The 13,295-nt window shown below is 45.1% G+C and overlaps 1 protein-coding gene across 1 annotated transcript in view; it reads left to right on the top strand.

The window, feature by feature from the left end:
- hip1rb (huntingtin interacting protein 1 related b) overlaps positions 1-13,295 on the top strand; it is a 45,050-nt gene that overhangs the window by 17,681 nt on the left and 14,074 nt on the right. The window contains exons 3-18 of the mRNA XM_083644872.1: positions 301-443; positions 1,229-1,285; positions 4,246-4,326; positions 4,440-4,516; positions 5,092-5,153; positions 6,485-6,625; positions 7,330-7,387; positions 7,944-8,019; positions 9,941-10,114; positions 10,292-10,347; positions 10,652-10,724; positions 11,560-11,743; positions 12,321-12,409; positions 12,522-12,638; positions 12,732-12,833; positions 13,055-13,249. Coding sequence (XP_083500998.1) covers positions 301-443; positions 1,229-1,285; positions 4,246-4,326; positions 4,440-4,516; positions 5,092-5,153; positions 6,485-6,625; positions 7,330-7,387; positions 7,944-8,019; positions 9,941-10,114; positions 10,292-10,347; positions 10,652-10,724; positions 11,560-11,743; positions 12,321-12,409; positions 12,522-12,638; positions 12,732-12,833; positions 13,055-13,249 — 1,685 coding nt within the window. The remainder of the gene's footprint in view (positions 1-300; positions 444-1,228; positions 1,286-4,245; positions 4,327-4,439; positions 4,517-5,091; positions 5,154-6,484; positions 6,626-7,329; positions 7,388-7,943; positions 8,020-9,940; positions 10,115-10,291; positions 10,348-10,651; positions 10,725-11,559; positions 11,744-12,320; positions 12,410-12,521; positions 12,639-12,731; positions 12,834-13,054; positions 13,250-13,295) is intronic.

The raw sequence follows: 13,295 nt of genomic DNA, 5'->3' as shown, positions 1-13,295 counted from the left end.
AGCTGCTATTTGATGCATAATACATTATGATTGAATGTATTTGTTTTGTTTAACTGTTTTGTTACATTCACAGAATAATCTGTGTCAGCAAAGTTAATCGCACGCGTATATGGAGTGATGCATTTAGTGTTTGTGAGGGAAAATGAAAGGCGGATGTACTGAGTGTTTGCCTTGTCTTATATTGAAAACCCTCAAATAAAGGTTGACAAAAGAAAAGAGAATTAAAGGCAGTTAGTGTTGTTGCATCTAGAATAATCAGTGTTTTTCCTCTGTGAGCGTGTGTTTCCTTAACGACAACAGGAATCATCCTGGGGACTCACAGGGAGAAGGGAGCCTACACCTTCTGGTCCTACGCCTTGGGCCTCCCTCTGGCCAGCAGCTCCATTCTCAGCTGGAAGTTCTGCCACGTGCTGCACAAAGTCCTGCGGGACGGTCACCAAAACGTACGCCTCCCCTCCCCCTCTATCCTGATTATGTTAGTCAAATATGACTTGACAAAGGCCACCAGGCCGAAACGTTGTCTTTTTATTAAATTCATTGCATCGGAGCCAGAGTGTGCGGTTTCTACTCTTTTTATAGTCAAATATGGTACGTCACGGCAGCGTCGCTGTGCTAAAACCATACTGTGGCCTTGCAGCATCATGAGTTCAGATATGTCTTTCTTTCTCAGCAAACAGTGACACATACAAGGTGTCAGAGAGGCCATTTACACCTGGCGCTAACATGCGTTTTCTGTGATCAGATTGCAATCAGATTGTGTTTTATCACTTGAAATGCCAGGTGTAAACACCCCCAAAACGCATTGAAGAAGGATTGCAATCTGATTGGCCAAACCACCTCCGGAGGTGGTCAGGGATGCATTGTGTACACATTGAACACAAGTGTAAATGCAATGTGTCCTCTCAATCTGGATACAGCAACTTTATGCGGATTGAGAGGACAACCATTTCTGCCATCAGATTGCAATCAGATTGCAATCTGATGGCAGAAACGCATGTTAACGCCAGGTGTGAATGGCCTGTAAGTGAACTGGCATCAAATTAGACGGACAAGACATAATACCCTGTACAAGAGTTCGGATATTTCTGACATAAACTTGATCATGGCTGAAGGGGGGTATGATGGGTATTTAATGTTTTAATCTGCTGTCAAAACAGATTGAGTTTTATGACTGTGTGTTATTGGGTTATTCATTCAAACTGACATGACCTTGATGTCACCCTCACAGAGTCTACAAGACTGCATGAGACATCACAGCACTCTAGTGGAAATTGGATCACTATGGGTGAGTCCATGGTTCTGAATCTTTGCACTTTATAGAATGGAGAAATTGCATTTGTTGTGTAAAGTGCTTTGTACTAGACCTTTTTGTCTATTGCATCTTTTGAAAACCACTTCAAAGAAATGCACCCTTAACCCATTGATACCTGATGCAGCATTTGTGTGTGTATCCCTTTAAGACCGCGAACCGCGTTAACGCGGTTCGCGGTCTTAAAGGGATATGCACACAAATGAGGGATATACACGCAAATGCTGCATCAGGTATCAATGGGTTAAAGGATAGGTTTGACCATATATAAATGGTCTCTTGCATGCTTGTAGTACTTGGAGCTGCAGAGAATATTGACTCCTGAGTCGATGCTGTTGGTTGAAATGGTGAGCTCCATTGCCAGGCCTCTTGCTGCTAACAATATGCCCAAGCAAAATACCTCCAAAAAGCCATTTGTAGGCTCCACGGGGGAGGTGAGAGTGGAGGGTGGGGAGAGGGAAAAAGCAGCGCTTGCCCCCTCCCTCTTTACTTGCCACCACTGAGGTGCCCTTGAGCAAGGCCCTTAAGCCCAACTGCTCCAGTGGAGCTGCTCCGTGGCCAGAAGATCAGACTGTGGTTGTTACTGGTCCGCTTCCAGGTGTGAATGTGTGTGTGAATGTGAACAGGGCGCTCCTGAAAAAGAGAACATTGCTCTCACTGAGACTCCCCTGAATAAATAAAGGTACAAAAGAATCATGAGGTTTCACTAATCAGACTGCTGTAGGGTGAATGTGTGTTGCTCATGGTGTCCTGTAGGGTGAATGTGTTACTCGTGGTGTGCTGTAGCATGAATGTGTGTTACTCGTGGTGTGATCTGATGAAGTTTCACTAATGAGACTGCTGTAGGGTGAATGTGTGTTACTCGTGGTGATGTGACCTGTGGTGTTTCACTAATCAAACTGCTGTATGGTGAATGTGTGTTACTCAGACTGCTGTAGGGTGAATGTGTGTTACTCAGACTGCTGTAGGGTGAATGTGTGTTACTCAGACTGCTGTAGGGTGAATGTGTGTTACTCAGACTGCTGTAGGGTGAATGTGTGTTACTCAGACTGCTGTAGGGTGAATGTGTGTTACTCAAACTGCTGTAGGGTGAATGTGTGTTACTCAGACTGCTGTAGGGTGAATGTGTGTTACTCAGACTGCTGTAGGGTGAATGTGTGTTACTCAGACTGCTGTAGGGTGAATGTGTGTTACTCAGACTGCTGTAGGGTGAATGTGTGTTACTCAGACTGCTGTAGGGTGAATGTGTGTTACTCAGACTGCTGTAGGGTGAATGTGTGTTACTCAGACTGCTGTAGGGTGAATGTGTGTTACTCAAACTGCTGTAGGGTGAATGTGTGTTACTCAGACTGCTGTAGGGTGAATGTGTGTTACTCAGACTGCTGTAGGGTGAATGTGTGTTACTCAGACTGCTGTAGGGTGAATGTGTGTTACTCAGACTGCTGTAGGGTGAATGTGTGTTACTCAGACTGCTGTAGGGTGAATGTGTGTTACTCAGACTGCTGTAGGGTGAATGTGTGTTACTCAGACTGCTGTAGGGTGAATGTGTGTTACTCAAACTGCTGTAGGGTGAATGTGTGTTACTCAGACTGCTGTAGGGTGAATGTGTGTTACTCAGACTGCTGTAGGGTGAATGTGTGTTACTCAGACTGCTGTAGGGTGAATGTGTGTTACTCAGACTGCTGTAGGGTGAATGTGTGTTACTCAGACTGCTGTAGGGTGAATGTGTGTTACTCAGACTGCTGTAGGGTGAATGTGTGTTACTCAGACTGCTGTAGGGTGAATGTGTGTTACTCAGACTGCTGTAGGGTGAATGTGTGTTACTCAGACTGCTGTAGGGTGAATGTGTGTTACTCAGACTGCTGTAGGGTGAATGTGTGTTACTCAGACTGCTGTAGGGTGAATGTGTGTTACTCAGACTGCTGTAGGGTGAATGTGTGTTACTCAGACTGCTGTAGGGTGAATGTGTGTTACTCAGACTGCTGTAGGGTGAATGTGTGTTACTCAGACTGCTGTAGGGTGAATGTGTGTTACTCAGACTGCTGTAGGGTGAATGTGTGTTACTCAGACTGCTGTAGGGTGAATGTGTGTTACTCAGGCTGCTGTAGGGTGAATGTGTGTTACTCAGACTGCTGTAGGGTGAATGTGTGTTACTCAGGCTGCTGTAGGGTGAATGTGTGTTACTCAGACTGCTGTAGGGTGAATGTGTGTTACTCAGGCTGCTGTAGGGTGAATGTGTGTTACTCAGGCTGCTGTAGGGTGAATGTGTGTTACTCAGGCTGCTGTAGGGTGAATGTGTGTTACTCAGGCTGCTGTAGGGTGAATGTGTGTTACTCAGGCTGCTGTAGGGTGAATGTGTGTTACTCAGGCTGCTGTAGGGTGAATGTGTGTTACTCAGACTGCTGTAGGGTGAATGTGTGTTACTCGTGGTGTGATCTAGTTTTGCGGCCAGTCAGGTCAGATTGTAAACAATTGCACATGGAGATGGAATTGATAGAAGACTACTCCCTGACTGGAAAGGTGCTGCTGCTTTCCAGGCTGTGGATATAATATGTCACAAAAATATCATTTTCATTTTCACAGACTGGCTTTTTTGGAGATATTTTATTTTGACAAACCTCATTTGGCTGTTAGCAGAAAAAGGCCTAGCATCAGGAGTTTGCCCTTTTAACTGACAGACAGCTGACTGACTGAGGAGTCAATATTCTCTGCAGATCCAAGTACAACATGTACTATGTGAAAGGACAAATTTTTATATAAGTCCAAAATCATCAGACCTATCCTTTAATGTTACTGCATTTATAACTGGCCCTCCTGCGTGACCGGAGTTAATCGCAGTCTAATTAGAGATAAGAGAGGTTTGTGGAGACTTGATGGAGAACACCCCCCATCCTTTCCTGCCGTTGAGATAACACATTCACTCTTGTGATTTCCAGGGCAACCTCCACGACAAATACGGACAGCTGGTGGCTTTATATACTAAGCTGCTCTGTACAAAGATGGAATTTCATATAAAGGTAAGCGTAGGCTATGCTCTGTTGTGTGAGTCTGACTGCATGCGTTGTTACCAATATGATATAGCAGAAGTACTGGTACTGTACTAACATAGCAAAAATGTATCTCAATGCAGCATTCAGAAATCCGGGCTAATTTGGAGGTCACAGACGAAGTCCTGGAGCGCACTGCAGGAACAGACATCAATAATGTGTGAGTCGCTGTGTCTCTACTAGATTATATGCTTTTGATCAATAATTTCTGATTTTCGTTCTTTTCCCCCCAAGAAAGCCATTATAGCTGTCATTCAGGCAGGATTGGGAAAGTTGTCTGTTTCTGGTTTCTGCACACCTGTTTTATAATAAAATCCAGTCAATTGTCCAAATCGAACTATGGAATCTGATTCATTTCCGTTGCTGTTGCCAGTTACAAATGATGTAGGATTTTAAATTAATAAGATGATTTATTGCAGTTTACTGACATTAATACATCATCTCTACACCTATTGTCAACTATTATTCCAAGATGTGTCCATGACTCCTCAAAGCCTTTTTTTCCGGTTGATCTTTCCAAACAATACAACAACTAACCGTGTCTGTTTTAGGCTTTTGAACTGCAGCAGATCTTAAGCACTACTACTGGCTCCTTCCAACCCCGCTCATCAAATAAACAGTCAAGACTACAGGCCCCGCTGCTGCTCTTTTCATTGCACAGGAGGAACCCATTGCCATTGTCTCTGAATGGGTCGCTTTCCTTTCTGACCAAGGTATCAACTTTCTCTCCTGCAGGTTCCAGCTCACAGTGGAGGTGTTTGATTACATGGACATGGAGCTGAGGCTGGCGGAGACAGGTGAAAATCCCCCACTCCTACAGTAACTTACCTCTGCCCGACCCATCCAAGGAAGGGAAACCTGAGCTATAGTAGAGGGCTGTGGCCTGGTCACATTATCTATTTATGTACCGAGGCCAAGAGACAGTCAAAGAAAGCTTTATTATGAGCGATCACTTTCTGTGCCAAGAGAGTGTTTCCACATGCACTGTAGTCCATTTTCTTAAAAAAAAAATGTTTTGTCCAACTTGATTGCAACTTACGTTCTCCTGTTTTGACCTCAACTGTTTTCACCAAAAAGGAAATGCCTGCAATTAGAGGACATTAACTTGATTTCCTATTGGCAGTAATGGCAGGCTCCTCCCTAGCCTGAAGGGTGAAGGCACCGAATCCAATCTGAACACCATAAACAAACCTCACAACTGTAGTGTAAACAAAGTCTGACAGTCGTACTCGCTGCCTGGCCATCTTGTACTCTGTGTCGGTGTACATGGCTGCATTCACACTCATTACACACCCATGTGTTTTCTAACCATTTCCGAATGGATTATTCATGCACTGTTGCCTCAGTGCTACATTTCTAGGCCAGTGACTCACCATGGTACAAAGAAAAGCCCTTGCCGGTGTTCAACATGTGCTTGTGTATTTACTGTGTGCAGAGGTGTGACCGCGTCAACGTTGCTCAAGTCCCAAGTCAGTCTCAAGTCTTGAGGAGCAAGTCTCAAGTCTAAATGTAGAACACAAGTCAAGTCAGAACAAAGTCTCAATCAACTTCAATTCATCAATTTAATATCTTAATTCTCAATGAAATATTGTTTTAATAGTACACAAACTTGGTAAGCTCATCATGAGTTTGATTTATAAATGATTCCAGACAAATTCTGAAAAAAAAATGAATTTCACTTCAGTTGTCCGGTGGAACAAATCTCATCACTTTCACTCGAAGTAATTTACACCAACGCAAAATCGACCAAAACCCCAAGTCAAGTCTCAACGTAAGTATTCTCTTCATGAATCAAGTCTCAAGCAACTAAAAATGATGACTCGCGTCCAAATCATGTGACTCGAGTCCCCGCCTCTCACGCCCCATACACACCGCAGCGAATCGATTCGCTTGGATATGTCTCTCATCGCCTTCCAAAGCATGCTGGGATACCTGGCGGCGGACGACAGCGACGAGAGGACGGGCCAAATTCAAATCCACCAATCCAAGACGGCAAGACAGCCAATCAAGCTGCAGCACCAAGCGACCAGCGACGGAATACAAGCGAATATGGTCGTGCTGGTGTGTCGCAGCCGTGACTGTGGGGATACTTACATGTAGGCTTATGTCTCTGATGTGTCTTTCCCAGTGATCCGCCAGCTCAACACGTCCATCGCCATCTCCACTCTCACGTCTGGCCAGTGTCGCCTGTCGCCGCTCATCCAGGTGATCCAGGACTGCAGCCACCTCTACCACTTCACTGTCAAGCTGCTCTTCAAGCTGCACGCCTGTAAGAACAAACATGACTTGACAGAAAGAAAATGCTGCTCAGCGTAACATCCAAGCACATAGCACATGTCTTATATGTCCTACACTACCTGTCAAAAGTTTGGGGACACCTCGCCTTTCCTAAATTAAAGTACCAGTTGATTTGATTTTAGCTGTTATTTTTATAGTGAAGAAGTAAAGGGGGAAATGCCTGCAATGCTTTTCTTAACATAAAATAGCTATTTTCTAACACTTTGAGTTTGGATATATTTATTCAACACTCATCTTCTTTGGTATGAAGAGAACGTTTTTCATGGCAGAGTCTCTGAAGAACACCTGGAAAAGCTGACTGTTGGCATGAAGAAAGTATAAAGCAGCAGTTAGAGTTGCATACACGTGGTGTAGCTGTATACGGTAGTTTGTTTTCGTCTTGTCCTCACAAATATTTGCATGCATGATTTATTTTCTCTCAAACTAAACCCAGTGAGTCTTCAATGGGACTAAGTTATTGAAAACGGGAAAAGAATACATGCTTCCTTATTCAACATTTTCAAAGGCGTCCCTAAAGCTTTGATGGGCATGAGTGTACACCTTCAAGTTAAATGCAAGACGGTGGTATTATTCAAGGCATAGCCTCATATACACTTGAAGATGCACTGACTTAGATAAGAGTGTCTCAACGTATTGGTTAATGATAAAAATGTAGTGCCATGTTGTGGATTTCAGGTCTCCCTGCTGACACTTTGCAAGGACACCGCGATCGTTTCCATGACCAGTTCCACAGGTACGTTTTCCAAGGCCTCGGGCGACCACTGAATTGGGGCGAGAGCAGCGAAGGGGAGCGACTCATTATAGCATCGGAAAGGCTGCAATATGAGCCTGCCTCGCCCTGCCACGACACCGCCCTAACCTGATGCAAATATGCTCATTACTGCTACCCATCCCCCACCCATTTGTGCTCTTGTCATTGGGTGTCACTGTCACGGTCACATTGATTTCTTTAGCGGTGACGAGCGCAGGGTGTGTGTGGGAGCTGGTGACGTTTTCCATTAGAGTCAAATGTCCAGTAATGGCCACAGAAGCTGTAGTGTTCAACTGTTTTACCGATGGTTTTATGTTTCATGTTTCTGCTATCTCACATAGTATTCCGGCCAACTGTTATGAAGCTATCAAAAATATGACAAGTCTGGAAAATATTGGATAGAATTCTCTGGAAGAATGTACTAATTCTAGATTATATTTTCAAATGTAAGTGTGAAATACAGTATGTCAATATTAACCTATGCTGTTTGAATGTAAGGTGTATATTTATGATAAATTCTTTCTTCATTGCCCCACAGCCTTAAGACCTTCTTCAACAAAGCCAGAGACATGCTGTATTTCAAGAGAATGATCCAGATCCCCAAGCTGCCTGATGTAAGAGCACAGAGGGATTGGGAGAGGTGGGGTGTGACCAAGACCACACCATAAACCTTATATTGCTTATACTCATATCGTGCATCTCCAAATTGGTGGGGAAAAACAGACAGATCTTTTTTAGACTGACGGCCACTAATTGTTGTAAATTGACACAGTTTTGAAAAGTTATTGTACTTTTTGAGTACACGTATTGTACTTAGCAACATTTATAGCACATACATTACAGAGAACAGATTGCTTTGCTTTCCATAAGCAACAGAAACTGGACAATCAGGAATTGGCAAATTGGACATTTTGAAATGTTCCCCTCTCCCCCAATTAAAAGAAGCTAGTTTATAGTTGCAGAGAAAGATCACATGTAACTCTGCAACTTTTACTTCCGAGTACATTTTAAATGAACTACTTTTTACTTTTACTCTTGAGTACATTTTAAATCAACTACTTTTTACTTTTACCTCAGTACATTTTTACACCAGCACTTTGACTTCTACTTAAAGGAAGGCTTTGGCGATTTTCAGCCCGCTTAAAGCAGATGGAGAGTGTTTACCTTCGGTTATGTTTTTTTTGCATAATCCACATTTGACTGCCTGCAGAAACTCCGCCCCGCTAGCTGTTATGGGTCATTAACGCTCGTTAAGGCTCTCCATGCGATTCTCATACGGAGAAAATAAACAATAACAGCTGCCCTCAAAGCTGCCCTCGAGCAACATCTGTTCCCTTCCGCGTCCACAATGTCCAGAATGACGCATAACGCGTCATTCTGGACACGGAAGTGCTGGTAAAGGTAAAGGCTGACCATCTGCATAATTGCTGACGTTGCAATTATACAAAGCGGGTTGAAAATCGGCAAAGCCTCCCTTTTAACACATTGAGTGCCAGCCATTTTTTCAATCCTGTAGGTAAGTTGTGCCAGTTTTTTTTTTGAGGATTCTGGCTCATTTTACAAGAGCCGAGGATTATTTTCTGTTAAGAATTCGTGAACACCAATCATCTAAAAATAACTAATAGAATGTGTGCTTTCTCTGTCTAAAAGAGTTAGTTTGCAGAGTTAGTAGTTATGTAGATATTAGCCGTTGAGTACAGCATGGTTTCAGAGATTTTCAGAGAGTTTGGAGATAAATGGATTTTTAGAACCACCTCACGTGCCTGTGATTATGGGTGCCCTTGTCTCCCACTCTGTGCGCTCTCTCTCTCTCTCTCTCTCTCTCCTCTCTCTCTCTCTCTCTCTCTCTCTCTCTCTCTCTCACACACACTCGAGAGAGAGAGAGTGTGTGTGTGTCTCCAAACTCCTCCCTCCGTCTGTGCTGCGGAGTGCTCTGCTGCTGGGAGTTTGAGCAGCGAGTTAGAGCAGCCTCTCTCCCTGGCAGCGAGTGTGGATAGGTCTCACTGTCTCTTGGGTTTGATAGCCCCGATGAAGCCCCGTGCGACTCTAGGCTTTATGCTGCTCACCCAGTCCATTTCTGGAACCCCCCACCGCAGCAGCGCGAAGCGTCCCCGCCTACAGTATGAGAATGAGGCTCGTTCGTTTCTGACTGTAAAATCGCCAAGCCATTTCCGCGGGAGGCGGCTGCTTTTGGTCCACGGGTCCCGTGGCTGTGGCTTTCTCTCTGTCTCTGTCTGGAGAGAACTGTCGCCACTTAGTGGTCGGTAAAATAGATTATACACATTCTCTTGCTCCAATAGTGATATAGAAGACGTAAAAGGAGTTGATTGATGTCCCACCGTCAAAAAAAAAAAATGTTTATGTAAGACGAGATAGCTCGTCTATGGCACTTAACCGTTGGATTATGTAAGACGAGATATCTCGGCTATGGCACTCAACGTGTTAAGCAAAATATCAGCAAAGGAACAATACTTCTACTTGAGTAGGACATTGTAGTTTAACCTAGAAGCACTTTGCGTCCGTCTTCCATTCCAGTCCCCTCCTAACTTCCTGCACGCCGCCTCGCTGGCCAAGCATGTGAAGCCAGTGGTGGTCATTCCTGATGAGGAAGAACCTGAGCAGCAAGATGACGACGACGACGACCCCGAGCCTCTGATCGAGGTCAGCGACGTCCCGACAGTACAGTACAGCGTGCAGCCACAACCCCAGGTACTGTATGTTGCAGAGTTCACACAGATGCATGCATGTATATACACACACACACACACACACACACACACACACACACACACACACACACACACACACACACACACAGACACAGAGACACAGAGACAGACAGTAGTAGCATGAAGTAATGCATGGTTTATTTTCATTTTCTTTTAGCAATTTGACATATTTGATCAGGCGTTTGGACCTCCCAGTGGAGGCTTCGATGACAGGTGAGATAGTGTGCTTTTCCATTGTGTGACTGTAATACATTAAATAATTGTGTTTGGTTGAGGAATACACCATTGATTGATTGATTGAGTTCTTTATTGATAATGAACAAACAGTGTATACATACAGTATATACATGCACAGGCCCACCATTATCAAAAGGATAAAAAAACGCAATAAAGCTAACAGCTTGTTTCCATTGCGGTCCTTAAGATGACTGTGATAAAAAGTGCACTGTTGTGTGTATGCCTGAGTGTGTGTAAGTGTATAACAGTATGTGTCTAACTGCCTTATGTGGTGCGGCAGGGATCTCCAGATTGAGGGCTTTAAAACAGACTTGGAGTTGTTGAGAGCGGAGCTGGAAAGAGTCAAAGCAGAGGTAAGGAGCCTGATTAGATTTGACTGTGAATCATCCCATGAAGTCGGTTGCTCAGATTTCAGACTTTCACACGTGCTTTTTGTGTATAAGAAAGAGAGGGGCGACCACTAGAGGACACTGTTGATGTGAAAAGGAATCTGGGTCATGTGTTGGGCGGATGCAAATAATGGCCTTGACACGCGGAATGTAGCAAGTAGCCTCAACATGGGAGGTGACCAGAGTCTCCAGTTGTCATTCTGACACGTTGGTTCCCTCTCTCGCTCCTTTTCTCGTTCTCCCCTATTTTTCCCCTCTTCTTCTACTGAATCCTGTCAAAGCACATATAACGAGTGGAAGTGACATCTGGCCTGTAGTGAGAGGAGACTGAATGCATCGGCTGGAATGAAAATTGTGTGATTCTTATGTCAAACGTTGGGGAAACCGGGGGATTCTCTATCCTAGCCTATACAAATGCCCCCGGGGGGCAGAAGTATCGGTCAAAGTAACAGATTGACCTCAAGGGGGGCAGAAGTAAGTCAAAGTAACAGATTGGTCTCAATCAACCACCGGAAATTAGCTCTTCATTTCGGGGGGATTCTCTATCCTAGCCTATACAGATGCCCGCTCCTCTCACCACAAGAGGAGCGTCATCTTACAATCGAGTCATACGCCAAAGTAGTTGGCATGCCATTTGCTGAATGAAGCTGCTTGTTAAATCTTATCCCTCCAGTTTGTCTTCCCTAGAGTTGACATCAGTGCTTGTAATGATAAACTGTATTTGTCGCTGTAGGTCAGTCTTCCCAGTAGGTGTTCCCCGTACTGCGGTGTTGATCTCTCTCTTGTTGGCCTCCCTCAGGCTCAGCGCTACATCACGCAGCTCAAGTCCCAGATCAACAGTTTGGAGGCGGAGCTAGAAGAGCAGCGGGCGCAGAAGCAGCGCGCCCTGGTGGAGAACGAGCAGCTGCGCATGGAGCTGGAGGCCACGCGCCGCAGAAACGCAGAACATGAGGGCTTACAGTCCACGTTCAGTGAGGCAGAGAGTAAGACACCCACTTGAGACACACACACACACACACACACACACACACACACACACAAATGCAGACTAGAGCTGAGCAATTAATTGAAAACAAAATATTAATCTCAATGCAATTACTAATTGCTTAAGAGAGAGGTGTCCAAACCAGTTTTCTAAACAAGGTGTTTAGTAAAGGTCACACACCTGAGTGTGCGAAATTTGTTCTCCGCATTTCACCCATCCCCTGGGGGAGCGGTGAGCAGCAGCAGTGCCGCGCTCGGGAATCATTTGGTGATCTAACCCCCCAATTCCAACCCTTTGATGCTGAGTGCCAAGCAGGGAGGCAATGGGTCCCATTTTTATAGTCTTTGGTATGACTGGGGATCGAACACACAAACCACAAGGCCACTGAGTGCTGCAGGTAAACTGTGGTCCATGAATCAAATATAATACTTGTGAAAACCTTTCATCATACTCAAACTCCTGCACACTGAGATCTTTGATCCTTTTTCGTTTTGTTTTGTTTTAAATAAATTGATGACAAGAAACATGTGAAACTTGAAAATGTGATACACTAACATAACAATATTTCTGTGCAGAAAGAGCCCAGTCCACTGAGCAGCGATACAACAAGCTGAAGGAGAAGCACACAGAGCTGGTGACCAGCCATGCCGAACTACTCAGGAAGGTGCAGACGGACCACTAACCACTCCAGACTTTGTGTGTTTTGAAATGGTGTGCCAGTGCCTCCATGGTGTGAATTGTCTGCGGTAACGCCAAATGTGTTAATGTGCCGACAGAGCGCAGACACCGTGAAGATGCTGTCAGCGACCCAGCAGACCCAGGACGAAGTGGAGAGGACCAAACAGCAGCTGTCGTTTGAGGTGGATCGGATCAAACAGGAAGGCGATATGAAGGTTGGTGCCGTGTGATTGGTGCTTTGAAAATGAAAGGTAACACTGCAGCAGCATAGATGCAAGTAATTCACGTTTGTTGTGTCCTCGTTATAGCTGGAAGAACAAAAGTTTGAGATGGAGAAGCTGAGGAGAGAAGTGGAGGAGAAGATGGCAGAAATGTTGCGCATCAAGGCGACTCTGCAGGGCAGCGAGAAGGTGAGTGTGCTGGGAGAATGTAAGAAAGACCTGGATGATTGGGTTTTCTGGAGATTGGCTACTTTGCCACAATTTAGCATGTACAGTTTAGGGTTGGTATCCTATTGTACGTCTGGGGGCTCACCTCACCTCACACATTTTTTTTATACAGTTCCCTCCAGAACCTGCCTCTTCTGTCTTCCTCACTTTGTCATCCTTGCCATCCCTCTCTCATTTCCCAGGCCGGGGAGGAAATGAACAGCTCAATGACATCTCTGCAGGCGGAGAAGGAGCGTTTGATGCGATGTGTGAGCGAGAAGGAGGCGGAGCTGTCGTCTCTGCGCCAGGCTGCGCAGGTGCAGCAGTCGTCACTTCAGCAGGAGCGCGAGCGGAGCAGCAGGGAGCTGGGAGATCTGCAGGGCAAACTGCAGGAGAAGGTCAGTCGGGACGAGGGACCCCAGCAGAGGCCCAGATCAGCACACC

The sequence above is a fragment of the Poromitra crassiceps genome (genome assembly GCF_964638095.1).
Source record: "Poromitra crassiceps genome assembly, chromosome: 10".
NCBI lineage: Eukaryota > Metazoa > Chordata > Actinopteri > Beryciformes > Melamphaidae > Poromitra > Poromitra crassiceps.
This window is presented reverse-complemented; position numbering and strand designations above follow the sequence as displayed.